Source organism: Molossus molossus, unplaced genomic scaffold (assembly GCF_014108415.1).
Source record: "Molossus molossus isolate mMolMol1 unplaced genomic scaffold, mMolMol1.p scaffold_m16_p_4, whole genome shotgun sequence".
Taxonomy (NCBI): domain Eukaryota; kingdom Metazoa; phylum Chordata; class Mammalia; order Chiroptera; family Molossidae; genus Molossus; species Molossus molossus.
The window spans coordinates 1462666-1490492 of record NW_023425377.1 but is presented as its reverse complement, the minus strand read 5'-3'; the positions used below and the strand labels follow the sequence as shown (position 1 = coordinate 1490492).

Below are 27827 nucleotides of genomic sequence, written 5' to 3'. Positions count from 1 at the left end.
TATTTTTTTTATTTTTTAGGGAGAGAGAACTATTGATGTGAGAGAGACACATTGATGGGCTGCCTCCTGCACACACCCTACTGGAGATGGAGCCTGAAACCTTGACATATGCCTTGACCTGGAATCGAACCAGGACCTCTCAGTCCGTGGGACGATGCTCAGGCCACTGAGCCACACCAGCTGGGTTGATTTATGTTTTAATAGGATCACTTTGGCAGCTAATCAGTAAAGAAACAGAGGCTTCAATGGTAGGCTTGTGCAGTAACCTAGGTGACAGATGGTGGAAGCTCATATCAGCCTGTGGTGGGGCCATGAGAGGTGGCCAAGTCTGCTCAGAGCCAGAGAGATGGCCTATACAGTGATACCTCGGTTCTCAAACATAATTCGTTCCAGGAGGACGGTCGAGAACCGAATTGTTCGAGAACCGAAGCAATGAAACCAATAGGAAAGCGTGACTCCACAAAGCGTGACTCTCTCTCTGCACTCACGATGACGCAAGCAAGGCGCGCTGGGCCGAATGAACGCCATTCGGCTCAACTCGGCTCATCTCGGAAGTTCGAGTTCCAAATATTTGTTCGGATTCCGAGACAAAAGTTTCTCGAATCCCGATTTGGTCGAAAACCGAGGCATTCGAGAACCGAGGTATCACTGTATTTCATACTTTAAAATTAGGACATGGGACACGGATGGAGAGTCCATCTCTCTTTTTTAAATGTGTTTTTATTGATTTCAGAGAGAGAAAGAGAGAGGAACAGAGAAGCATCAATTGGCCGCCTCCTGCAGGCCCGCCACTGGGGATCAGGCCCACAACCTGGGCATGTACCCTGACCAGGAATTGAACCAGTGACCCCTTGGTGCAGAGGTCAATGCTCAGCCACTGAGCCACACCGGCCAGGCTCCATCTCTCTCCCGTGTGAGTGGCTCCCAGCCCTGGAGCGTGCGGCCGGTGGAGCGAAGCCCCGCCATCCCTGTGTGTCTGGCGTCTTACCTCCCGAGGCCCCGTTCTCTCCAGGAGACGGTGCAGACCACACGTCTCAGTCTCTCTGAGCACCCACTCGGGCTCGCCATCAGGAATGCTGAGGGCACAGGTGCCGAGCGAAGGCAGAGCCACAGCAGCTCAGAGACCTGCCCCAGGGAAGCCCCAGCCAATTCCGTGCTGGTGGGCCCGCGGAGCTCTTGAGTCTGCAGTTAGTGTCGAATGAGGGCTTCCCGGGGACACTCTCCGGGAGCCTGCTCACACGGTCTGCGAGGGTCCCCGCTCCGGCTCCGTCTAGAAGTGTTGCCGCCCGAGCAGAAGAGCGTCGCCATCCTTGCCTCGCGTGGGCACCAGCATCATATTCTTCAGAGAGTGGCTGTGGCATCCTTCATCTGGTGTTTGTGGGGAACAGGTTTCTCTTGATTTGTTCCAGGTGCTCACTTTCCTAACACCTTTAAAAACTTTTTATTTTGAAATAATTTTGGATTTGCAGGAAATTGCAAAGGTAGTGCAAGAGGGCCCTTGCTCCTCCTCCCGTCCCCCAGTGGGTACATCACGCATGACTACAGCATCGTGAGCATCACGAGATTGACGCCAGTGCCGTGTGCCTGAGTGGCTGTCTCGTGTCATCACACCTAAGTCATAACCGCCGCTGCTGTCCGGATACAGAAGTTTGCCCCAGAGACCTCCTTCCTGCCGCCCTTTAGAGTCACCCCCGCACCACCCCTCACCCCTGCCAGCCACTGACTGCGTCTCTGTCTCTGATTTTGTCATGTGGGGAAGTACCGTATACATGGAATTGTATAGTATGTGACTTGTTGAGGTTGACATTTGTCATTACACCCTTGCGATCATCTGAATCAGTGCACACAGCAGCAGTATATGTTTTTATTTCCGAGGAGTATTTTGTGGAATGGAGGCGTCGCAGTTTTTATCTGAGTGTATGTGTGTGTATAGTTAGCTGTATCTGCACACATATACGTGTGCGCATATGAAGACTGTATCACCTTTATCTTACAGGACAGGTCAGCAATGTCAGAAGTTGGTGAGTAACATCTGAAAAAACACAGTTATAGCCCTGGCCAGTTTGGTTCAGCGGTTAGAGCTTCGACCCGCCGACCTAAGAGTTGCGGGTTCAATTCCGGCCAAGGGCAGGTATCTCAGTTGTGGTTCGCCCCCGGCCCTGGTCAGGGTCATGCAGAAGGCAGCTGATCGATGTGGCTCTATCACGTTAGTGTCTCTCTCTCTCTCTCTCTCTCTCCCCCCCCCTCTTTCTCTCACCCCCACCCACCTGAAGATAAATGGGAAAATGTCCTCAGGTGAGGATAATAAAAAAGGAGATGCAGTCACAGTTCGGATGCTAGCTCCAAGACCACTCTTGTCGCTCGGGTCTGGGCTGTGCCTGAGTTGCTGCCCTCAAACTGAGTGGACTTGGCCGTGTGCTGGACGGTCCTCGGCCTTCTTCAGACCTGCTGCCGATGCGGGAGGACCTGCGGCGCCCTCTGATCAGCCCCTTTGACCACGAGACTGTGTGCTGGAAGTGACAGAGCTCGGAGGGCCCGGCCACCATTGGGGTGCGGAGACGCAGGCCGGTCTGGGCCCCAGCTCGGGGGTGGCACACTCCGTCTCCCTGGGGCGGCTGTGCCCAAGGACGCAGAAGCAGGAAGCCAAGGCGTTGGCCACTCGGGTCCCGCCGGCGAGAAGCTGCATCCGGCTCCTGGTCTTGGCCTTTCCTGGGCTTCGTGAATCAGGACCAGCACTGTCGGGAAGGTGCCGTGGCAGGTCCCGGGACACACCACTGCGAGCCTCTGCGTCGGGACTGCGAGCGCGAGCGACAGTGGCCCAGGGCGCCCATGTGACGGATTTCATGGTCGAGTCAAGAATGGAGTCCACAGGATAAAGGCCAGAAATGCTGAAGAAAAGAAGGATGGATTTGACTGACTGTTGCTAGCTCTTGTCTGGCAGGAGTCAGCATAAAGAAAGTTAAAAAGGTGAGTGGCAGTTAGGACGAGAACCTGCGTCCTCCAACCAGAGTGGTGGTGACCGGGGCGGGCGAGGCCGTGAGCCGACGTGCCCGCAGCGCGTGGCCTGAAGCATCAAGGTCGCCGACGGGCCACTCATCGCGGCGGAGCCAGCAGAGTGACAGCAGGCCACGTGTCAGCGTGACGTCCTGGGCCGACTGGTCTCGGGAAAGGGACGGTCACGCACGGGCAGGAGGGTAAAGAGGTCCGGTGTCTCAGCTTGTGTAGAACGTAAACTGCTGTGTCCTCTGGCAGTGACTCATTTTCCAAGGAATTGACCCTAAAGCAGCCCTTGTCAGATCTCAGGCTTCTCGCCACAGTGGACTGACTACCCAGAGACTTAGCTGAAAATCACCTCACGTGCTCAATGAAATGCTGAGGTTTCCTTCACAAAAGCACCTAAGGTCTGACAGCATTGAAAAGACTCCCCGGCCGCCCCCTCAGACGGACCAGCAGAGCCCTTGCAGAAGGCTCCCTGGGGCACCTGGCAATCTGGACCACGAACCCCAACCTCAGCTTTGACTGCCCCTTTGGGGCCTCAGAAGGGGGTGCGAGTGGAAGGTGGCCTGAGTTGAGGGATCTGCTGGAGACGCCTCTGTGATGAGCTGGGACCTCTGGGTGAAGAGGAGCCACAAGCGAACCACCTGGGGGCTGGCTCCCAGAAGCGTGTGGCCCCGACTCCTGAGAGCAGTGCAGGAGCCGCGCCGGCTCGAGTCTGAGCGACATCGAGCAGGAGCCGACGGAAACCCCTGCACAACACCTCCGTGCGGAGTGGGGGTGCCGCAGACCTGTTGGAGGGCTGGCGTCCCCGAGGGCTGGGGCACGGGACAGCACAGTGCCTGGAGGCAGAGCAGCGCATGGCGGAGACGTCCGTGGTCTTCAGTGCTGGCCTCACCAGACACGGATGCAAAACAGGATGTGTGTAAGGAAACAGAGTTAAAAAAGAGCTTCAGCCGGCCTGTGTGGCTCAGGGGTTGAGCATCGACCCTGCACCAGGAGGTCACCGGTTCGATTCCAGTCAGGGCACATGCCCAGGCTGTGGGCCCGATCCCCAGTGGGGGGCATTCAGGAGGCAGCCAATCGATGTTTCTCTCTCTCTCTTCCTCTTCCTTCCTCTCTCTCTAAAAGTCAATAAAGAAAAAAAAATTTAAAAAGAAAATAGCTTCAGCAAAATCTGAAACGTGTTAAAAAGGATATACTATATTTTAAAAGAACAAACTAGAACTTCTAGAATTAAAAAATATGCAAACCAAAATTTAAAACTCTGTGGATGCTTTAGGTAGCAGTTGAACAGCAGGAAAGAGTGCTGTGAACTGGAAGCCATGCTGGAGGAGAGCGTTAAGACTGGAGAACGAGAGACTAGCGCAGGAAGTCCGAGGGGTGGAGAGCTGGGCTGACCAGGTGTCCAGCACATTCAAGCAGAAGTCAGAAAGGTGGCGGCTGGATCAGAGGCCATGTGTGAGGCGATAATGGCTGATAAAACTCACCAAACAACATTAACAAAAAGGATCCTGTCACTAGACATAGCACAGCCAAACTGCAGAGAACCGAAGACAGAGACGTCTGGAAAGCGGCCGCAGAGAAAGGTGGAGATGAACTTCCAAGGAGTGCCTTCCGACGGCTTCTTCCGGGAGCTGCCGCAGAGCCAGAGGGGACGCTTGGAGGCGGCTCTGCGAGATGACGGGAAACTCTGTAAAACGGCCACACAGACATGTTCTGGCAGAGCTGGTCATCCACAAGCCCTTGCGGACAGGGTCACAGGCTGCCGTGTGCAGAGGGACGCGCTCTAGATGCGGGCTCGAGACGGTGATGGCTAGCTGGTCACCTCTTTCTTTTGGCGTCAAATCAAAGGGTTCATTGCCATGCCCACGGCCCGGAAGATTCACCCGTTTTCTTCCTGTGTTTACGTTGAGGCACTGTGCGTGTGTTTGGGTGTGGACACGCGGTTGATGACCGTCCGTGCTTCCCCACTGACGGCCTTGGCGCTCGCTCGTTTGGCTCTTTCCGGACTCCCCTGTTTAACTGGTCCGTGCTCACTCCCGCCCTGGAGGGAGTCTTGAGGTCGGGAGGGGTGCGTCCTCCAGCCACACTCGTTTTGATTTTCTTGCTGTGGTTCTGATTTGCACCCCTCCGAGGACCAATGGCCGTTTTTGAAGTAGAGTGGGCGGGGCCTCTCCTTGGTCAGCAGACTGCCTGCAGGCTCACTGTCATGTGTGGGTTTCGTCTGGACCCCGAGCTAAGAGTGGAGACAAGGAGACTATGCAATAACGACGACTGTATCTGAGCCACTGACCCTAAAATATTGCCATCTGGACCTTCCCAGAAAGCTTGCTAACCCTTGTCTAATAAATCACATGTGGGATATTTTGTTGTTGTTAATCCTCACCCCAGGATATTTTTTCCATTGACTTTTAGAGGGAGTGGGAGGGAGGGTGGGAAGGGTAGAGAGAGGCACACACACATCGATTGGTTGCCTCCCACACACCTGCACACACACCGACTGGGGCCGGGGTCGAACCTGCAACCTAGTATGTGCCCTTGACCAGGAATCGGACCTGAGACCCTTCAGTGCACGGGCTGATGCTCTGGCTGCTGAGTCACACCAGCAGAGCAAGATTTACTTATTTTTTAATCTTTAATATTGTGGCGGCATCAGTGCAGAATTAGATAAGTTGGTGGAACCCACATAGTGAACAATGAAATTGGACCCTACACACACCCTCTATTTCAAGTGGATTCGAGACTTAAACATGAAAAGCAAAACTATATGTCTCTCAGGAGGTAATGCAGAAAACCTTCATTATCTTGGTGTAGGGAAGAATTTCTTAAGTCATTAAAAGTGGAAATGCAAAAGGAAGATCAATAATCGACCCCCATCAAAATAAGAACTTCTGTTCACCCAAAGACACCGGCTGTGGGGTGGGGAACAGAGCCACCTGGAGCCACAAGGAACTGTGTCCAGGGAGTTCCAGAACTCCCACAGAGTCACAAGGAACTGTGTCCAGGGAGTTCCAGAACTCCCACAGAGTCACAAGGAGCTGTGTCCAGGGAGCCACAAGGAACTGTGTCCAGAGAGTTCGAGAACTCCGCAGAGTCACAAGGAGCTGTGTCCAGGGAGTCACAAGGAACTGTGTCCAGAGAGTTCCAGAACTCCACAGAGTCACAAGGAGCTGTGTCCAGGGAGCCACAAGGAACTGTGTCCAGAGAGTTCGAGAACTCCGCAGAGTCACAAGGAGCTGTGTCCAGGGAGTCACAAGGAACTGTGTCCAGAGAGTTCCAGAACTCCACAGAGTCACAAGGAGCTGTGTCCAGGGAGCCACAAGGAGCTGTGTCCAGAGAGTTCCAGAACTCCGCAGAGTCACAAGCAGCAGCCTCATAGGAAATGGGCGAAGCCCGAGGGGCAGCGCAGAGGGGAGATGCCGGTCCACGCTCTGCAGAGCTGCAGAGACAGACCACCTGACAGCTCTGGGAGTCAGCGAGGGTGTAGAGGGACAGGGACTCGCGTCCACCCTGGTGCTGGCGGGCATGAAAGCTGGCACACTGATTTAGGAGACCAAGTTGGCATTATTTCCTCCAGTCTGAGAGTTCCCTGTGGCCACACTCACAGGCTCGCAGGTGACGCACAGCCGCGTGTACGCGTGGACGGTTCACGGCAGCCATCCAGCAGTGAGGCCGGACGGGCTGTCTGTGTCCCTGAGTGCTGCCCAGTGCCCGCTGGCGCCGAGCCACGGCACACGCAGGAAAGAAGCAGTGAGACGCCCACGGGGCACTTGCCCTCAGCGTGCAGTGTGGTCACGGGAGAACTCAGCTGTGCTCCTGCGGAGTCCGTGCACGGGATAAACCTACGCGGAAACCGTGGGAAATACCCTCGCCAGTGTCAGGATAGTGGTTGATTCCAGAAGTCAGAGTGGCTGCTGGCCACGGTCCACTCCCTGACCTCGGTGGGCGCTGCTGTCAGTTCGATTGTGCCTTCGTGGCTCGTGCACTTTCCTGAAGGCATGCTGCCGTTTACAGTGAGGAGGGTTTGCAGGGAGGTATAGTGAGAGGAATGGGCAGAGATTATTTGTCAAGAATGTGGATTGTGTTGCTTATAAAAGCAAAAACAAAAAGGAAATTAGCTAACTACTCCCTCCCCAATAGGTACTGGTTGATTCGCGTCCCGACCACGTGGCCGGCTGCGGCCCGGCTGCCGGGGAGCCCGTGGCGGCTGTGCGCTGGCCTGGCCAGACGTCCTGCCGCGTGGAGTGGTTGTAGGACAGCCTGTTTCTTTTTAGAAGAAAAAGTGTATATCTACAAATGCGTAGAAAATTGGCTGGAGTAAATCTGTGCACTGACTCCTCTGTCTTTCATTTTGTGTGTCTGTACCTGCAAAAGCCTGTTTCTGAGACCCTGTTTCACCTGTGATTGTGAATCTTCATTCACAGTGGGCCTGGGCGCCTTCCATGCCCAGGTGAGCGGCGACGCCCCGAGGGCCAGGCCGACACTCTGCCTCTCGGGCAGCTTTGAGAGGTGTGCAGTTCGGTGACCTTTGGTACCGACCCGGTTGTTCAGTCATCTCCATGCCCGTTTCGGATCAGGTCCCTCATCCCAGCGAGGCCCTCGAGGCAGCCCCCACACACTCGCCGTCCCAGGACCTGTCCGGCTCGTCCCCACGGCAGCGTGTGTCCGAGTCTCGGTCACTCAGCACTGGATGGTGTGCCGTTGTGTGGGGGAGCCACGCTTTGAGGCCTCCTCACCAGCCGTGTGGTGGGCATCTGGGTTGGTTCCCATTCTGCACCAGGAAGAAGGAGGCTGCTCTGGCCAGTGCTCACTGGGCAGAGCGTCGTCCTGTACTCCAGAAAGGGTTCGGGTTCAGCTCCCGGTCAGGGCACGTGCCCAGGTTGCGGGTTCGATCTTTCTCTCACATCTCTCTCTCTCTCACACAAATCAATAAAAACGGGTCCTCGTGAGGGTAAGAAGGGCCCCACCCTGCGCATGCCCTGCGGGTCTTTCAGAGAAACGCACCATTCACGGGGCTCTTTGGTGGTGACTTCTACCGTCGGCGGTATTCTGCTCCCCCTTCCTTCTCATCCACCTTCACACGGGAATCAGGCCTCTTCGTGCTGGTGAGCTGGACGATCATGTTAGTGCACGTGGAGTGAGCTGGGCTGTCCAGCAGAGCTCGGGGGCATCTCGGGGCCCAGGGCGCCGCAGGCCAGCCTCCCGAGCTCCCCCAGTGTGGCCTGTTTCCGCCTGAGCTGGGCCCATCACCAGGAACTGCTGCTGTTTTTGTTTGGCGATTTTATTTTTTTATAAATCTGTGCTTCTCAGTGAATGTTCTCTTTTCAAAAGGAATCTCACCTACCAGTTTTGGTGCCGAGTGGCCACACGTTGGCCGTCCCGGGGCTGTAAGGCTTTGTCGGGCCCTGCACGCCCTCTTGTTGGCTTAAAGCAAGTCTCTGGAAATACAAGCAGAATCTTCCGTCTGAGAAGGTGGGAACATGTTGCTTTGAGAAGCAGTTTATTGACACCTTTCAAATGTCCCCTTTGTCCGGAGGCTCCCGCCAACCCGGCCGTAGGTGGCTTACGTTTCCTTTGGCTGGGCTCCTGGACAAACCTGTGTTGTTCTAAGGAGGTTCCCCAAAAGCGGCCCGAGTCGGCTTCGGTGCCTCTTGGGCGCTGCTCCAGCACCTCTCCGCGGTGGCCCTGCCGGAGGGCCGTGCTGAGCTCCCGCCGCTGGCTCCGGCTCTGGACACAACAGAGCTGACGGGTGTCTCACGCCCTGTCCTTCTGCGCCGGGATCCCAGCACCTCGCTGAGGTCTGCTCTCCAAACTGCGCGGCCGGTCGGTCCACAGAAGTGACTCACGAGACGTCCGCCTTGAGCTGTGCGTCGCCCTCCCAGGCTGAGTCAAGATCACGTGCTCAGCCTGCGTGGATCTGCAGGGCAGCTGTTTGAAGGAGCTGAGTACTGGGATCTGCTGGGGTCATTAGCAGCAGTCAGCGGGGGACCGAATCTGGCGGCACAGGGACAGGGGCGCTGCTTCCAGCACCTTCTCCCCGTGCTCATCGGGAACGGAGTGCGCCAGGGCCTGTCAGAGGTGAAAAACGAGTGAGCAGCCACCCAGCAGGACTGCACATTGGCTGGCCCGGGGCCGGGGGTCTTCTCAGGTGAGGCATCGACTCGACAGCTGCTGGGCTGAAGGAAGGAGTCCTGCGGGCCACCGTGCGCTCCGCCGGCGAAGCAAAGGAACCTCTGGGGGCAGGCTGGGAGCCCTGCGCACACGGGGTTCCTCCTGTCCCCCTCAGCCCCCTGGGCATGAGGACCTGAGTGTCGCCTGTGCACTGCCCCGGTGGCAACTGTCCCCCGAGCCCCTACCTGTGAGCGGCACATTTCAGCAGTGCTACGGAGGGGGAGGAGCCCGCGGCCCAGGCCCTCCGTGGAGGACAAGGCCGGTCTCTGGCGGGCAGGGCTGAGGCAGCGGGGCTGTGGCCTGGGCACAGGGCACAAGAGTCCTTCATGAGCAGCGTCTGGGCGTCCCTGCCTCTGGCCTCACCTCCCTTTGCTCCCGCCGACCGCGGCCCACGTGGCCCCAGCAGAGCCTTTTCCATGCTTCCCGCAGCCACGCACGGGTGACTCAGGTTCTCGGAGGGGGGGCGTGCTGAGCCTCCTCTGTCCCTTTGTCCATCGAGGTGGGGAGATGGCGGGTGAGGGGCCAGTGAGGAGCACCCAGCCCTGGGCTCTGCTGTCCTCCTGCAGCAAGGGGCTGGCGTCAGCCTCAGCTCTGCCCGGCCACGGGTCTGTGCTGCCCTGGCAGTCGGATCGAATCAGGAGGGACTGCTGTCCTTGTTCCGATTTCTGGCGTGCGGTCTGGTGGCCGGTCCCTGGGGGGCTCGGCCCTGCACGCAGGGCGTGTGTAGGAGCGCAGCCTTCGGAGCCACGCGGCTTTCTGACCTCAGACGAGTCACCTTCTAAGCTTTGGTCTCTCGCCGAGGAAAGCGGGGTAGCGCGCTGCATCTGGGTCAGGTGTGACAGTGCGTCTCAGGCGCACCACAGCCTGGTGCGGGCATCTGGCTGAGCAAGGGGTCCGTGCCCAGCGGTCTCAGAAAGCAAGGCCCTGGTGGGTGTGTGCCGGCTGCCGCTGTGTGAGGCCTTTGCGCCTCCCGCACGTGGACTGGGCGCACTCCCAGCCGGGTCCCTGCTGCTGGTGTGCGCTCACCTCTGCGCCGCTCTCAGCAGGAGGAGGGAGAGCGGCGTGGTGGACGTGCGGGGTCTGTGCGGCCGGGTAAGGGACACGCTCCGCTGTTCTGTGTTCTGGCGCTTGTGGGCCACAGCGAGCGGCTGTTGGGAGTCGAATGAAGTCAGGGACAGCGAGCGGTTGGCATGGACCTCGGCATGGACCTCCACCTCCCAGACGCACCAGGGCCGTGTTTCCAGGTGCTGCCTGACGATCTTGGTTTCCAGCAAACTCCAGCCCGTGCAGGAAGGACTGCCCGCTGCCCGCTGTGAATCAGGTGGAGCTGGATTGAGTGTGGGGTGGAGAAGCTGGCTGGGCAGCGTGGACACGGGGAGCGGGAGAGGCTTCATCCCGAGGGCAACGTGCACGGCCAGTGGCCTTCTGGGGGACGGTTCACGTGGCAGCTTCAGACCCTTCCTTGGCAGGCAGGGAAGCTTCTCTTCCTTGTCCTGCCCGTGGGCTCCAGGCCCTGTGGCTCTGCCTGAGGGCGGCTGAGCAGGGCCCCGTCCGGGACCCGCGCACAGAGCGGCCTGTCCACAGGGGGCCCGAGGAGGGGGCTTCAGCTGCCGTGACCTGTGCGGGCCCTGTGTCCGGTGAGCTCAGCTCGGGAAGGGCTCCACGGTTGCGGTCCAGGTGTGGGAGGAAGTGGGCTGGGCTGGGTAAGGACTGAGCCGTTTGTGACCCTTTGAATTGTGTTGTTCTGGGTCCACAGCAACAAGCTGTCCCAGAAGAGTCACAGGCAGTGCGATGGAGTGGCAACCTTGGCAGGAGAGCGGAGGGACCCCTGCGCCCCGGCGTTGGCAGCCCCTCCTCATCGCGTCCCCAAGAGTCGTGGTGTGCTGGGGCAGCCCCACCCACAGAGGCCTGGGACGTCCCTGGAGGGAGGATCGGGAATGGTGGCAGCTAAACTTAGCTCTGGATAAGCTGCCTGTAGAAGGAAGTGAACATGGATGTGGGGTGGGGGCTGGGAAGACTTAAAGGGACAGTGGCCATTGTAAAAGAGTATCCTGCTGGTACTTGTGGGTGTGTGCTGGGAGGGACCCTCACAGGCTGTGACGTGGCACCCCCAGGACGCGCCACTGTGTCGCAGGAGGTGTCTCAGGGATAAACACACTGCCCAGAGTGGGAGGTCCTGCTGACTCGGGTGCCGGGCACACTTCGCTCTCAGCCCTTCCTGTGGTGTCGGGAAGGCCACGGGGTGGACTGGTCTGCTCAGTGGCCGCTGACGTGGCTCGTCACTGGTGGCTGGTCATCGTTTGGGTTGACGCGGGCATGTGGACAAAATGGGATAAACACATGAGCCCACAGAAACGGCACGGCGTAGAAGTCGGCTGAGGAATTGGGTGAGAGGGAGCTCTCCCTCACTGGGAGACCCTGGGTAACCCCGATTCCTTCTCTTTGTACTCACCTCTCCCGTTTCCTGGCCCCTCCCCAAGGCAGAGGCCTGGTAATGGGAAAGAAGGTCCACGACGGTCAGCGCCCAGACCTCACGCTTGGGGCTCTCCCCGGCCACGTGCCCGCACACTGCTGTCCCCGGCCACATGCTCACACACTGCTGTCCCCGGCCACGTGCTCACACACTGCTGTCCCCGGCCACATGCCCACACACTGCTGCCCTCAGCCACGTGCCCACACTACACCTGTTCGCAGGGCTTTCTTTCTGGCTTCTAGCTCCTCAGCCTTGAAGCACCAGGTGTTGAAGTGTCCATGTCATTGCTGTGTGTCCGTGGTCCTGTGACAGAGTTGCTGGTTGCCTCCAGTGCAAGCAACCCAGTGGCCACGGGTGGGGGAAGCCAGGGGCCAGGCTGAGAAAAGTGGTGGAAAGACCGTGGTGAATGAGCCCTGCACACCTCCGACACACCGCCTGGGGGCGCCGGCCCGTGCTGTGGGCGATGCCTTCCCGTTCTCTCTCTCTCTCTCTGTTTTTCCTTAAACCTTAAACCAGCCCTCACTGGTTTGGCTCAGCAGTTAGAGTGTCGGCCCGCGGACCAGAAAGACCCGGGTTCGGGTTTCGCTAAGGGCACGTACCTCGGTTGCAGTTTGTTCCTGGCCCCGGTTGGGGTCGTGTGGGTGGCAACCAGTCGATGTGTCTCTCTCACGTCCATGTTTCTCTCTTCCTCCCTCTCTCCGTCTCACTCTATCTGAAGATAAATGCAATAATGTCCTCAGGTGAGGATAAAAAAAAACTAACACCAAAAACAGCTCTGACAGCCTGTGGCTGCAGCAGAGGGTCCGAAAGCGCGCGTAGTCTAAACTCTGCACACCCACAGGTGGCTGAACCTCACGTCCTCTCCCTGGGTGTCACCTGCACCTCCGCCACACCAGCTCCCCGTCTGGACTCTTTGTCCCGTTCCCTCTCTGTGTCACCGCCGCTGTCCCCAGACAGCACTGAGGAGCCAGGTAACGTGCAGCTTGGGCAGCTGCTCGCCCACCTGTGCTCTGCGAGGGGCCGGGGCCTCACTGAGGCAGCAGGGGAGCGGCGCTCAGGTGCCGGCGCACGGTGACATCGTGTGGACGGGCCCCGCTGCATTGGAGTCGCCGGGTGGGTCGCTGGTTCTGTTGCTGGGCTCCCTCCGCCCCGTGTTCTGCTCTGAGTGCACTGCTGTGGGTCCTAGCGCTGAGCTGCCGGGCGTCGGGCAGTGGCTCCCGTGGGCTGCGACAGTGCCGCCCCTCAGGGCTGTGCCACGAGTCTCCCAGAGGCCACAGGGCGTATGGGCCGTCACTCGGATGACTCACGGCTCGGGGCTTGTGTTCTTTGATTCTCTCAGTTTAATTTCTCCTGCAGAGATGCTGCGAGTGGGTGGAGGTTTGTTTTACTTGAGTAGGTTAGTGAAGATGCTGGGCTTTCCCTGAAGCTGGGGCACGCCAGCTCTGACTCACCGTTGTCTGGAGTCAGCCAGGGACTCGTGCCTCTGCCAGGCCTTTCCACGGTTTGTTAGGTTCCCGGGGCTTCTGTTTTCTGTTAGGCAGCGGCATGGGGGCGGGGGGACCATTCCTCGCTGCTGTCCTGCGGGGCGCTCGCCTGCGCGGGCCCTGGACTGCACTCCGAGCTGGCCAAGGGATCGTGCTCCGCCGGCATCGAGAGTCTGTGCTGAAAAACACGCATGCCTTCATTCACGGCCTGCACCGGAACCAGCCACGTGCAGGCATCGGTCTGAGGATCCACAATGAAGGTGAAGTTTTATGGGTTTTTAGGTTCATGGGTTTTTGCCTTTAAAAAATGTGTGTGTTCTGCCCTGGCCGGTTTGGGTTAGCGGTTAGAGCATAGGCATGCGGTCTGAAGAGTCCCGGGTTCGGTTCCCGCTAATGGCATGTATCTCGGTTGCAGTTTGTCCCCAGCCCGGGATGGATTGTGTGGGTGGCAACCACTTGATGTGTCCCTTTCACCTCGATGTTTCTCTCTGTCTCTCTCTCTCTCTCGCTCTCCACCTCCCACTCTATCTGAACAAAATATCGAAAAATGTCCTCGGGTGAGGATAAAAAAAAAAAAAAAATGTATGTGTTCTATTGCTGGGTAACCAGTGAACACAGTGTCTCAAGTTAAACACCCACACAAAGGTCCTGCCCGCAAGGTGCCCTGGACAGGAGTCTGGGGGCTGCAATCCCACCGGAGGCTCCGGCTCCTTTCCAGCCCACCTGTCATTGGTAGAATTCGCCTCTTTGCAGCTGTCACACTGAGATCTCCTGGTTTGTTTGCTAGTTTTCATGGGGACACTCTGCTCCCAGGGGCTGCCCTGGTCCCCGCGCAGCGGCCCCTACTCTCAGCACCTGGCTGCTGGCTTTCTTCGGCCAGCACAACGCCCTCTGGACAGGCCCCTGCCCTCCCCAGGCCGTGGCCCCCAGGGGAAGGAGACTGGAGCGGTGCATGTTGTCGAGCTCATGTCCCGTTCTGCCCGCACAGAAATCCGTGCCCAGCCCAAGGTCGCACAGATTGTCACCTATATTTTTCTCTGCATCTCTGGTTTAGTTTTTACATACAGGTCTGTGGTCCGTTTCGAGCTCATCTTTGTGTGTAATGTGGGTAGGGCCTGTGTTCTGTTTCTCCCGTACAGTCGGCCAGTTTTCCCAGCACCGTTTACTGAGAGACCTTCCTCCCCCGCTGAGTGACTGACGGCGTTGGTCAAATCCGCACCGTCTCTGCGGGTCTTCCTGGCCTGGTTCCTGCTGGGTCGTCCGCGAGCCTTTCCCTCACCCACACCACCTCCTCCCTGTGCCTACATCGTGGCAAGTCTGGAAATCAGGCCTCGTAAAAAGTGGTTTTCTTTTATAAGTTGTTTGTTATTTTGCATCATCTTTTCAAATATGTTTTTTAAATGAGCTTGTCAGTTCCTACCCAAAATATGCCTGCTGGGAATTTGGGACTTTGTTGAATAATATACATCGATTTGGGGAGAACTGACACCTTCACAATATTGGGGCTTTCAGAATTCACCAAATGGCATATGTCACCAATACTCAGGTGTCGCATACAGGGTACCTGTAGGCTCACAGTTTCCAGTGAAGAAGTTTTTCACTTTAAAAAAAAATTCTGTTTTTGCTACTGCAAGAAGGCAGGAAATACAAGAAGGAAATGTAAGGCTTACAGATCAGAGAAGTTCCTCTTGTCAGATGGCAGAAAATACCAAGGAATCCATGAAAAAATGCCATAGAGCTGGCGAGTCAGTTCAGCGAGGTTCCAGGAAACAAGATCAACGTAGAGGAAATCAGTTGTGTTTCTATGTACTAGCAGTGAACACAGAGAAATCTGAAAGGCAAAACCATTTACAATTGCTCCCCTAAAAAGGAAACACTTCGGTATATATTTAGCAGACCATATTTGGCCTTGTGAGATTAAAACCACGAGACACTAGCCCAGCCGTGTGGCTCAGGGTTGAGTGTCGACCCTGCACCAAGAGGTCGCCGGTTCCATTCCCGGTCAGGGCACATGCCCAGGCTGTGGGCCCATCCCCAGTGGGGGGCGTGCAGGAGGCAGCCAGTCGATGTGCTCTCTCATCGATGTCTCTCTCCTTTCCTCTCTCTCTAAAAATAAGTAAAGAAAAATTATTTTTAAGAAAACCAAAAATTACAAGCACTTGCTCAGGAACCGGAGCGGTCTCGGCACCCGCACAGACATACGTGCTCACGGAGCAGGAGCCTCCACGCCATCAAGCTGTCAGCCCCCAGATCCGCAGGCAGGTTCCACACACTTCCTGTTGAAATGCCAGCGAGACCTGTGAATGTAGATACGATCACTCTCAAATTCCTACGGAGAGGCACCAGAGCTGCCAAAACAATTCTGAAAATGCAGAAGAAAGGGAGGACGCCCTCTCCCTCACTTCAGGACGTCCTGCGCAGCTACAGTGGCCAAGACTGCAGCAGCCAGGAGGTAGACACACAGGCAGATGGGACAGACCCACGGACGGCTCCACACACGTGCCCCGGCTGACCTTTGACAGGCTGCAGGGGCAGCTGGCGGAGCACGGCCAGCCTTTCCTCCAGCGGCACTGGAGCCGCCGCCTCCGTAGGCAAAAATGAAAACAAGAACCTTGACCTAAATCTCACACTTTATACAAAAAAATTAAACTGGAGCGTAGATTTAAATGTAAAACTTTGAGAAGATAACATTGTCTAAACTCTTCGGGACCTGGGCCTGGGCGAAGAGTTCTTAGACGTGGCCCAGACAGTTTATTAAACAAAACTTTTTTTTTTTTAAGTCAGTTTTTGATGTCATCAAGATTCAGAACTTGTTCTCAGTAAAAGACCCTCTTAATAGGATGGAAAAGCCAGTTACAGAAAATGCTTACCATCAGTGTCTAATGGAGGACTTACCTGGGATATATTCAGCCACAGTAAAATCATCCACATAGAAAATGGGCAGACTGTGAAGTGATGTCACCTCAGAGGACGTACAGATGGCAGATAAGCACCCGGGAAGATGTTCAGTATCACCAGCCATTTAAGCAAACAAATTAAAGCCATGTTGAGATACTGACTAGAACAGGTCCAGCGGAAACACCGAAGGCTGGTGGCCGTGCAGGGATCTAGATCTCTCATTCATTGCTGGGGGGCTGTAAAATGGTACAGCCACGCTGCAAAATAGTGCGAAGTTTCTTTTAAAAACTGAACATAATACTGCTATACGGACCAGCAGTCACGCTCCTGCCCATTTATCCCAGAGAAAGGAAAACTGTCCACACAAACACGTACATCGGTGTCTCTAGGTCGGTGAGTGCTGAGTGAACACCCACCCACGCCCACGCCGTGGGAGACTCAGCAGTGAAAGGGTCACCCACTGGAGCGCACCGCAGCAGGTCGGGCCTCAGGGCCCGTCTCGGAGGTCACTTGCCGTGTTATTCCATGTACAGTACAATATAGGAAAGGCAAAACTATCCAGGCACAACAGGTCAGTGACTCCAAACTGGAGAGGTGCCGTCAGATTCCTGGTTGCCGGGGGTGACAGGTGGAAGGAGCGGGGGGGGGGATGACCGTAAAGGGGTAGCTAGGAGGAGACCCCAGCAGTGGTGATCACGGCTCCAGCTCCGTTCCAATGGGGTGGGGTCACAGAACCTACAGATGTGGTAAAACCCGTATATCTGCATGCACACGCTGTACCCTTGTGGGTCCTGCTGTCAACACCGCACTGTCACTATGTGAGAGGAGCCATCGAGAGAGATGGGGTGACAAGAGCACTGGACCTCCCTGCACTGTCTGCAACTTCCTGTGCATTTAGACTTATTTCAAAACACAAAATGTATAGCAAAAGAAAAAAAATTTTACTGCTAAAAGGCAAAACTCACAGTATGAAGAGTCTGGTTCTGATGCTTGCGTTGTCCACACTGCTTTCGTCTTTCAGCATGTCTTGTCGTTTTCTGTGGAAAGCTGGTGCCAGCTACATCTCCGTTCCTGATAAGCTGCGATCCTCTGCATTCACCCGTCTCGGGCAGGGCACAGTGTGCCTGTTACACCAGTTCCCCAAGGAATCTAGGAACAGCTGCTCATTTTCAGTTTGTTCAGCCTCTTCCTTGTGGTGAGGACAGGAGCTTTTTACATGCAGGGCCAGACAAGTGTGGTTTCTTCTTTGACCCATGGGTTACTTAGAAGTGTGTCGTCTAATGTCCTGAGCGTGAGTTTCTCCATAGTTGTTGTGTTTGGAATTTGTGGAGCTTCTTGAAGTCTGTAAATGTATGTCTTTTACCAAATTAGGAAAGATTTCTGCTTTTTTTTTTTTTAAGCATTCTTTCTGTCTGGCTCTCCCTATTTGTTGCTGGATCCCAGTGAAGGTGCAGTAGACCTTTTGCAGTTGCCCACAGGTGCCAGAGGCGTTGTCTTCTTCCATTAATCTTTTTCTTCTCTCTTGGGTTTGGGTCATTTCTATTATTCTAATGTCAAAGCTCACTAATTATTTTCTGTGTCATCTCCAGTCTGTTAAGTCCATTCATTATTCTTTTTATTTTATTTTAGATACTGTATGTTTTCATTCTAAAATTTCTGTTTGGCTCTCTTTATATTTTATGTTTATCTGCTAACATTTTTTTATGATTTTATTCATTATAAGCATGTTATAACCTGATTGAACATAATTATAATAGCTGCTTTAAAGTCTTTGTCTAGTAATTCCAGTTTCTGGGTTATTTGAGTTGACGTCTGCTGACTATTTTCCCCTTGAGCATAATTGCCATTTTCCCGGCTCTCCATATACTGATCATTTTGGGCTGTGTTCTGGACATTATGAATGTTGTTTTAGGGACTCTTGATCCTGTTACATTTACTCACTGATGTTGGTATTTTTGCCGTGGCAGACAGTTAGCTTGGTGAGACTCCCTGCCGGCCCTGTGGTGCTGACATTGGTGGGGTCCGGACAGTCTCAGCTCTGGTGAGCTCTGAAGGCCCGAGTGACCGGCCGCAGGAGGTGAGAGAAGGAATCTCAGGCCAGGAGTCCAGTCAGGCAGGTTTGCTGAGGGCTCCAGCGGCGCCTGCCCTCGCCAGCTGTTTCCTGTCCGCGTGGGAGAGGCAGGATGTGCAGACAGCGCACACTGACGGCAGCCGGTGGGCGGGCTGCGCTGCCCCTCCAGGAGCCGAGCGGGAGGGAGGGGGCTGCTCCCTCCTGGAGCTGTGGGCGCCTTTCCGTGCTGGCGCTCACTGTCCAGAGCACAGTCGAGTCAGCCGCTCCCCGGCATCCTGACATCAGGGAGGGAAGTTTCCTTTGCTCTTCCTGCTCTGTGCTCTGTCCCCTTAAACAAGCATCCAGAAGGCCTTCATTTCAAAACGGGAAGGTTGGTTCTTCACTAAAGGAAACTTACTCCTTGGTGTCCTCCGGGCCTGTTCCGGACGAGTGGGAAAGATGAGCCAGGAGCTGGGAGCTCCTGCGCTTCTTGGTCTCCTTTTCCCTTACGCGGCTTCCCTCCTTGGAGTCTGGGGTCCCCGCGGTGCGCGGCTGCACGCCTTACTCTCCTGAGCTGCTGTGCTGAGGCGGGCTGTCCCCTGCCAGCCCGTCCCGTGCCAGCCCTCGCGCAGAGCCTGGACGCGGGAGCAAGAGCCCCAGCACTGTCCTCACGTGGTGTCCGGGAGAGCGCCGCCTTCTGTGGGGTCGCGAACTGGCGCGACCCCTAAGGGGAGCTTCTGCGCCCTCTCACGGACCACTTCCCGCTTGGCTCCACTTAAGTCACATCTGAATGCCCTCCAGACGCGTCTCCACCCCGGGAGTGCCACGCATTTAGTGGCTCCGCACGTCCTGAGACAGGACCTGGGCGACTGGAGGTGGCCTCCAGCTAGGGGACAGTCCGAGTGGCTCAGTCCAGAGGACGTCTAGGGGGTGAAGAAAGACGTAGGTCCTCTGGTCGCACAGATGGGCGGTGAGAAGGCAGAGTGTCCGGACCTTCAGGACTTGTCTCCAAGCACAGCGTCTAGTGCACGGGTCGTCCTGGTCTGGAGCAGAGCCGTTCTCAGGAGGCACCTGGAATGCCCGCCCGTCGCCCGAGCCAAACGAGGCGCTCTGCAAAGCAGCCCGGGTTTGAATCCTGAGGTCAGAGCTAGAGAAACTGCATTTTTAAAAAATGTGTGAATACTTTATTTTCAATCTCTGTACACTCCGTCCTTTGACTTGTTCACGCAGAGCTGACACAGCCTGCACGTGGCACGGTGAGTCTGCCGGGTCGGGCCCTGCAGCTGACACTGAGCCGGGACTGTTTCCTTCCTGACAGGGGGAGTCGGTGAAGTACTTCCTGGACAACTTGGACCGGATCGGCCAGCTGGTGAGTGCAGCCCCCACCCCCACCCCCACCCCGCATCTGCCACTGGGTTAGAAGCCCGTGTGGAGACCAGAGCAGCGAAGGTGACACGCGCCTCACTGTGCTCGGCTGTCGCATCCGCTGACCTTGAGTGGTGATGTCACCCTCCTGCTTGGGTGGGGTGGAGGGGAGTGGGTTCAGGGAGGGTCTCCTCATGCCAGTGGGGGAATTCTCACGCTCGTGTTCACAGACCTTCATTCGCCACTGAATTGGTCTGTGAGGTCGTGTTTCTGTAAGAGTCCCTTCACCAGACCCCCTGAAAGAGACGGGCACGGTAACTCCCATCATGGACAGTCCAAACGGCCAGTATAGCGTTCATGAACCCCCGGTGCCCGTCCTGCTTCCGCGGCCCCCACACTCCCAGGAGCAGATGCGTCCTTATGTCCTTTCAGAGCCTGTCTCTGAAAGGTAAGACTCCAGAGGTCAGAACCACAGTGCCTCTGTCGCTCCTAGAACGGCTGTTCTTGACGCAAGGAGACCCCTCCAGTGGGGTTCCCAGCTGCCCCGCAAGGTTTCTGTGTGCACGTGTGCTCGGTCCAGGTCATGTCCATGTCCATGTCTTTTTTTTTTTTTTTTTATCCTCACCCGAGGATATTTTTCCATTTTTTTGTACAGATAGAGTGGGAGGGAGAGAGAGGAAGGGAGAGAGAGAGAGAAACATCGACGTGAAAGGGACACATCGAGTGGCTGCCACCCGCACGACCCCAACCAGGGCCGGGGACAAACTGCAACCGAAGTACGTGCCCTTAGCGGAAACCGAACCCGGGTCTCTCCGGACCGCGGGCCAACGCTCTAACCACTGAGCAAAACTGGCCAGGGCCATGTCCATGTCTTTTAATCGGGGGGTTTCTCCCATCTTTATTTTTCTTTCACTTGTTGAAGTAACTGGGTTGTCTTTCCTGTTGGGTTCTGCCGTCCATCCTGCAGCGTGGTCGACACTTTCTCTGGGGCATTGTCGGCCCTGTTGGGTTTGGGGAGACTTCCGCCCGAGCGCCCACGTGGGGGGGTCACGGGTCTGGAGTGGGGCAGGCGAGGGCTCTGAGTGGGGCAGGTGCCTGCCCGCCGCTGGGGGCTTGAAGCGCTCTCCGGGAATAACAGTCAGTGTGTTGGAGACGCGCTCCGTTAGATCAGACAGAACTTGAGCGCATTCGCTGCAGAAGTAGGGGGAGGAAAAGGAGGCGATGGGGTAGAAACGGGAAAGGATAGTGTGTTTCTGGAGGAGGAGGCGGTGGGTGGGCCTCTCCACGGGGACTGCGGTGGGGGCCTGGTGGCGCGCCCGGCCGGCCGCCTGCTGCCCAGGGGCCGCGCTGACCCGACGCATCGGCGTGGCTCCGGGTGCTTGGCTGGCCGCCGCCCGTGAGTCCGCCTCTGCCCTCCCGGCCCGCCTCTACCTCGCGTCGCCCCCTGAAGCCCCTCTCGGTGTTTTCCAGAACTACTCGCCCAGCAAGCAGGACATCCTGCTGGCGCGCAAGGCCACCAAGGGCATCGCGGAGCACGACTTCCTCATCAAGAAGATCCCCTTCAAGATGGTGGACGTGGGCGGCCAGCGGTCCCAGCGCCAGAAGTGGTTCCAGTGCTTCGACGGGGTCACCTCCATCCTGTTCCTGGTGTCCTCCAGCGAGTACGACCAGGTGCTCATGGAGGACCGGCGCACCAACCGGCTGCTGGAGTCCATGAACATCTTCGAGACCATCGTCAACAACAAGCTCTTCTTCAACGTGTCCATCATCCTCTTCCTCAACAAGACGGACCTGCTGGCGGAGAAGGTGCGGAGCGTCAGCATCCGGAAGCACTTCCCCGACTTCCAGGGCGACCCGCACCGGCTGGAGCACGTGCAGCGCTACCTGGTGCAGTGCTTCGACCGCCGGCGCCGGAACCGCAGCAAGCCGCTGTTCCACCACTTCACCACCGCCATCGACACGGAGAACATCCGCTTCGTGTTCCACGCGGTCAAGGACACGATCCTGCAGGAGAACCTGAAGGACATCATGCTGCAGTGAGGGCCGTCTCCTGCGCGCCCGCGGCCAGCGCCTGTGCGGGGCGCCCGGCGAGGACCTGGGGGCTTCGATGAGCTACTGAATCCTGGGGTGTACACTACTGAGACTCCAGGCGGCCACTCCGGTGTCTGTCCTGGCGAGTAGCCGGCTTGCTTCTACAGGACACCTCCCTCTGACAGCAGCACAGGAGTGCGTGTGCGTGTGCGTGTGCTGCGCGCTCTCTGATGCAAACGCGGACTAGCTGGCCTTGCACACGGCTTTCCCTCTAACCGGCGGGTCTTCCCCGAGACACTAACCCAAAGCTCTGCGTGGCAGTAGTCTGTAGGAGCCAGCGCCGCTAGCGCAGCCCGCTGCCCCTCCGGAGGGCCTCCGTGCACCTCCCAGAGCCAACCGGTTGCCTTTCAAAGCTCCTGTGCCAATTTCCTGAGCCCGGGGTGCAGGCCAGTCGCTGAAGCCCAGGACCCCAGCCTCGGAGGGTGAGGTGGGACTCCGCAGGGTGTTTGTGCCTTAATGCCCCAGCTGCGCTGTCCTCCTACCTGTCACCTTGCCCAGGGCGTGTGCACAGGGCTGTCCCTCGCCCCTACCACCCAGTGCACAGCAGTGCTTATTACTCCGGCCACCCTGCCCTCCCCCACCCTCTGGCAAAGACACACCAATGGGCCTTGCGGGTGACCGCTCCTCTGCGCGTCACCTTAGCCCTGCGGTTGGCGGCACTGAAGCCATGGAGGGCTCCTGCCCTCGGGCTTCCGGACGCTGCCGGGTGCCCTGTTCAGCACAGCTGCCTGGCGGGCTGCCCACCCCGACCTTCAGGAAGCCTCAGGCCCTGCACAGACCTGCTCCCTGCAGGCGTCACCACCCTAGTGCCTCTGGCAGCGGGCCCCGGTCCTCGGCCTCCTCTCCGACCAGGGCCGTGTCCAGGCTCCAGCCGCCAGAATGTCCACACGACGCGTGCTCACTGTCGGCCGTGGCTCCCCTGGGGGGCCCGTGGGCTGCTCAGTGGCACCCAGTCAGGGTCCCCTACCTGCCAGTGCCACACTGTAAAAGTGCATTGCATTCTACTGCCCTGGTGTGTTCTTCTGCTGCGGAGTCTGTCTCGGTGGTGAGAATTTCCCCAGCATTGAAAAGGAAAGAGAGCTTCCTCTGTAGCTGGCACCAGAATCCACTGTGGTTGAATCACACATCCTAGGGTCCTTGTCCAGAGGCTGCACTGCCCCCTCCTGTGTCCCTTTGCTGTCTCCTGGACAGAGGCTGGCAGGAGGAGAGGGAGAGAGGCCTCTCCCGAGCCGCCCAGTCGGCCCTGCGTGTGCAGTGAGAGGGACGTGCACCCTGGCTCCTGGCGCGGCCGTGTGCAGCTGTCACTGACGTTTCAGCTCTTTTCGTGGGTTAGAAAAAAGTGGCTGTTTTTGTCCTGCTTCCTGGGGCTCATCACAGCTGAGGCTGTGGCCCAGGACCAGTGCTAACGTGTGGTGTGGAGGGGAGGGCACTGGGCCGGTCACTCAGCAGGTGCTCTGAGACCATGCGCCTTGGTGGCGGGCTCCCCGAAGTCCCTGCGCCAGGTGTCAGGAGTGTGAGGATCCGGCTGCTCCTCACCAGCCTGGACTGTGGCTCGGGTGAGGCTGCTGCGTGGCGGCCGTGCCCCTGCCGGCTGGTTGATCTGCTCGTTCACGCTCAGTAAGTGTGAGGGACTGTGACTGCGTGGAGCCGACCGACGCGGGGTGGGATGGCCCGAAGGCCGGGACCCTGACCAGCTCGGCTGCCACCCGGTGGGCTTGTCACTGAGCCCGAGAGGAAGGCGCCAAGGGCGCGGATCTGGATTCCGGGGTGCGCCTGCCGAGGAGGGAACTGTCCGCAAGGCGGAAGGAAACCATCCACAACTTTCCTACACGTAGGCGGTAGTCATTTTTGTCTCTGAAACCTTCAGCTTTTGTAACTTTTTATCTTAATTTCACTGTTACCCCTGGTTGTCGTCTTTTGTATTGAGGTGTTGGAGAAGCAGGAGATAGTTGTGCCTCATCTGTTATTGTGACAGTGTAACAATAAACTTCCTCGAGTAACCCTCTCCTGGTCTGTTTCCGGGATGGGGCGCTGGGGTCGCTGGAGGAGTTGTGACTGTTGGGGTTGCAGACCTCTCACGGGTGTTGAGTTTGAGCCTTTAACTTACAGTGATCTCTAGCATTCTTAGTTTTGTCCATTTTTTTACTTCTTGGATTAAAAAAATGAGTTATTTTTACTGCAAGATCAGAAACTAGTCTTGAGAGGCTTATTCGTTATCGCTGACCTGGGGTCCTAGGTCACACACGCTTGGTGTGTGAGACAGGGCCGCTAGCGGGGGGTCCATGTGCCTTCACAGCTGCCCCCGCGCCCGGATCATCACTGCTCCCCGGGTCTGGTTTGTGATTTGGCCCCCTTCAGTCTCTGGATGTTTATTAAAGTCGATCCTTAGTTTTTCTTGGCTTAATAGAAAATACCACCCTGGCCGGTTTGGCTCAACGGTTAGAGCGTTGGCCTGCGGTCCAGAGAGACCCGGGTTCGGTTCCCGCTGGGGGCACGTACCTCGGTTGCAGTTTGTCCCCGGCCCTGGTTGGTCGTGCGGGTGGCAGCCACTCGATGTATCCCTTTCATGTCGATGTTTCTCTCTCTCTCTCTTCCTCTCTCTCCCTCCCACTCTATCTGTACAAAGAATGGAAAAAATGTCCTCGGGTGAGGATAAAAAAAAAAAAAAGAAAATACCACTCAGCATTCAAAACCAACATGAAGTTCCATCTGCAGACCCACAAATCCAGAGCAGGTGACACTCCCCCTAATTCTCCCTGAAGGTGCACTGTGCTCACCACAGTTTTGTTCCCACGTGCTCCTCACGCCTGGTGCTGCTCTGGACAGAGGCCTCGGAGCGCAGCTTCCAGACCACGGAGGCAAAGACAGCTGGGCGGGCGGCGGCCACCTGCTGCGCCAGGTCCGGGAGCCTGGGCAGCCCTGCCACCTCCAGGGACCAGAGGAAGGCCAGGGGGAAGGCGGGTCTGTCGTCCTGACTCCTGGAGGTACTGTCCCAGCCGCAGAGCAGAGGGCCTCGCACACCTTGTGGCGTGGTGTGGCGTGCTCTGGACTCCTGGGAAGGGGAACGTGCGTGCTTCAGTGACGTCGCCTGCACAGGACTTCACCTGAGCACAAGTGGGACAGCAGAGACCCTCCCAGAAACGCCTCGATGAGCACCCCCCTCTGCGTGATGCTGGGTGGGGCTGCGGGCCCAGCTCTGGGAGCCAACCCCTCCACGTGTAAGAGCTGGACAGGGTTGCAGATGCGGGGCTGAGCCCCCAGGGCCCACCCAGGACGGGCATCGCGTCTGCAGACCCCTGGCCTGGGCCGGGGGATTCTGTGTTCTCGCAGCGAGGAGTCTATCACCAGGTCAGCCCCGGAACACCCCTCCCGGCCAAGAGCGCGGTGGCTTCCTCTGGCCTGTGGGGAGGACACCCCGCCCCACCCGTCCCGGGCCGCTCTCCAGATCCCTCGGTGCTGTTTCCTGGGAGGGGCAGCAGGTGGGCTCAGCGACCTCACTGACGTAACCCCGGACACTGTGGGCCTGCGCCCCTGGTCTCACCACCGGGCCTCCCGTCGGAACGCGAGAATTCGGCGGCTGGCTGTGCAGCGTTCAGGTGGGGTATTAAAATAGGTTTTTTAAAAATATTTTTTCTTTACTGATTTTTAGGGAGAGAGGGAAACATCGAGAGAGAACATCGATTGGCCACCTCCTGCATGCCCCCCATTGGGAATCGAGCCCACAACCTGGGCATGTGCCCTGACCAGGAATCGAACCGGCAACCTCTTGGTGCAGGGTCCACACTCAACCACTGAGTCACACTGGCCGGGCAAAGTAGGTAGTTTTTATTTCCACACTGCTGTCGGCACCTGTCTCTTCAGGTAAAAAGTGCTTCAGAACACAAGCAGGTCACTAAACACAGACATCTGATGCTGGACCCAGAGTGGTCCCAGGGCAGGGTGGGTGCCTGTGGTGTCCCTGACGTGGTCCCGGGCCTGGAGACCCCGGCTCAGACCTGTGCTCCACGGCCGCGGGCTCGGCCTGGCCCACATCTTGCCACCCGGGGTTCACAGACAGCTGAGCTGCTCAGGCGCTCGGCCCAGGCCCAGCCGGAGGAAGCGGGTGCGGCCAGCAGCGATGTGCTGCCCTGCCAGCCGGGCGGGGACCTGGGAACCCCGGGCGAGGGGTGGGAAGTGGGGTCCCGCCCTGAAACAGCCTACAGTGGGCAGCAGGGCCGAGAACAGGGAGCATCGCTCCTCTCTCTGACCTTGACCTGTGGCCGTGCCTCCCTGCCCAGGTCTCTCATCCGTCTTAGAGCATCACGGTGGGTCTCGTTAGGGGCCATGACCGAGCACCTGGCGTACAAGGAGCACGCTGCCTCCTGTGCGCCCCCTACTGGGGACCGAGCCCACAACCCCAGCACGTGCCCTGACCGGAATCGAACCGGGACCTCTCAGTCCACGGGACGATGCTCAGTCCACTGAGCCACACCGGCCGGGCCAGATGGCGTTCTTTACGTGTGCAGAACGTGAACCACAGCGGCCATAGGCCAGGACTTCCTGTTGGGAGCCGGCAGCCCAGCGCACTGAACAGGGGTCTCGGGCCCTGGGAGGGCCCCCCGCCTGGTCCTGGCCTTGTTCCAGGCCTGTCACTCTGGGGCCAGTCTGTTAACACGGGACTCGCTGTGTCTGTGAAGGCCAATGCGTGTCACACAAACGAGCAAGTCAGGGCCACAGGGACAGGGTGGCGTGTCCCTGCCCGGGCTGCCGGCCTGCCTGTCGAGGCTGACGGGAGCCCAGACTAGGGCAGTTAGATGAAGGGGCAGCTGAGGGCTTCTCCTGGCTGGATGTGAGCCGGCCCAGCCGCCCGCCCCTGGTGCTGGTTCCGGGGCTCACCTGCAGCGATGTTGGAAGGGCTTGGGGAGCACACCGTGGGGCTGGGGTGTGCGTCAGCACCCAGAGCCCGCCCCTCTGCACGGCAGGGACCACCCCGCTCAGTCCCGGCTCCTGGGGGTGCCTCCCTCCCCTGTCACCTGCCCTCCTGGCAGGGAGACTTGGGGCTGGGGCTGCCAGAGTGGGCAGGACTTGCCCGCGGTCAGGCCCGCAGTCCGTTCTGGGGCTGTCCGACTCAGCCAGCTGTCTGCACAGGCCTGGCCCCTTCTCCAGAGTCAGCAGGTGGGCAGAGCTCACACTGCCTGGGCCATGGGGGAGGTGATGGGAGGGCGGGGCCCACGTCATTGGGAGAACAGCGACGCCCCTTTCCCTTCATCCCCCCCCCCTCGCATTCCTTCCTCCTTGTGCCCTCAGGACAGACGGAAGGACGGAGCTCTGTGCGCTCCTGTGGCCGAGTCTCACCTCCCCAGCCTGGACCCCCAGGGTCCCCGCACTCCCCAGGTCCTGTGACTCTGCTTGACTAGGGCGAGGGGCCTGTCCCATGTGGCCCCGCGTCCCCGCTGTCAGGCTGAGGCAGGAGCAACCGCCCGGGGACATGGTGTCCCCGCCCAGCTGCCGCCTGGCCCCTGCCCCAACCGCTCCTCCCGATGACCGGCGGCGGCCGGTGCAGACTGCTTGAAGCAGCTCTTCCTTCGGGCCATGTGCAGGGCGAGGGGAGAACGGACCACTTTGCTGCTGACAGGCTGACCGCCCAGGAGGGGGCGCTTGGGCAGCAGGCGATCGAGGCCCCCTGTTGGCAGGGGAGCGAGCCCACGTGTACCGGGACCGGGCCCACACGGCTTCCTGATAAGGCCCCGCTGACCGCCCCACACGGACAAGTGTGGTAAGTGCATAACGAGCAACCCGGGACTGAGGTCAGGGATGCCGCGCCGGCAGAGGGCTGCCGCTGTGCAGGGCAGCGCACCGGGGAGGCAGGGGAGGCGGCCAAGGGTGGGCAGTGCATGCTGTCTGGAGGCCCGGACCTGGGAGGGCCGTGGAGCAGCCCCGGGGACCGAGGGGCCGAGAGCCCGGTGACCCCAGGCCGGCCCAGCTCCACTCGACAGTGTGGGTTGAAGTGCTCGGGCAGCGCCGTCCGGGCGGCCTCGCGTGGAACCGGACTGCGCTTCCGGTCTGTCGAGAGCCCGGCGCACTGAGAGGCGGTGGGGCCTGGTGCGGCTTCGTGACCCTCACGGGGCCCCTCTGGCAGCCGAGGAAGTGGGGTGAGTCCTGGAATCGCCCTGGTCCTCCAGGTGGGGGGTTGGGCCTTTCTTGGAAGCAGCTTTTTAGAAGAACCCAACACCTCGCATTCATCTGCCTCTTTCCCCAAGACGCCGAGTCCAAACGCCGACCTCTGGGCTCTCGCGGATCGAGGTGCAGCCGGACGCGG

General features: G+C 58.2%; 1 protein-coding gene across 1 annotated transcript in view; it reads left to right on the top strand.

The window, feature by feature from the left end:
- Positions 1 to 22523, top strand: part of GNA12 (G protein subunit alpha 12) — a 58171-nt gene extending 35648 nt beyond the window's left edge. The window contains exons 3-4 of the mRNA XM_036241997.1: positions 19392 to 19442; positions 20909 to 22523. Of these exons, the coding sequence (XP_036097890.1) occupies positions 19392 to 19442; positions 20909 to 21478 (621 nt within the window). The 3' untranslated portion in view covers positions 21479 to 22523. The remainder of the gene's footprint in view (positions 1 to 19391; positions 19443 to 20908) is intronic.
- The last annotated feature ends 5304 nt before the right edge of the window (positions 22524 to 27827 follow it).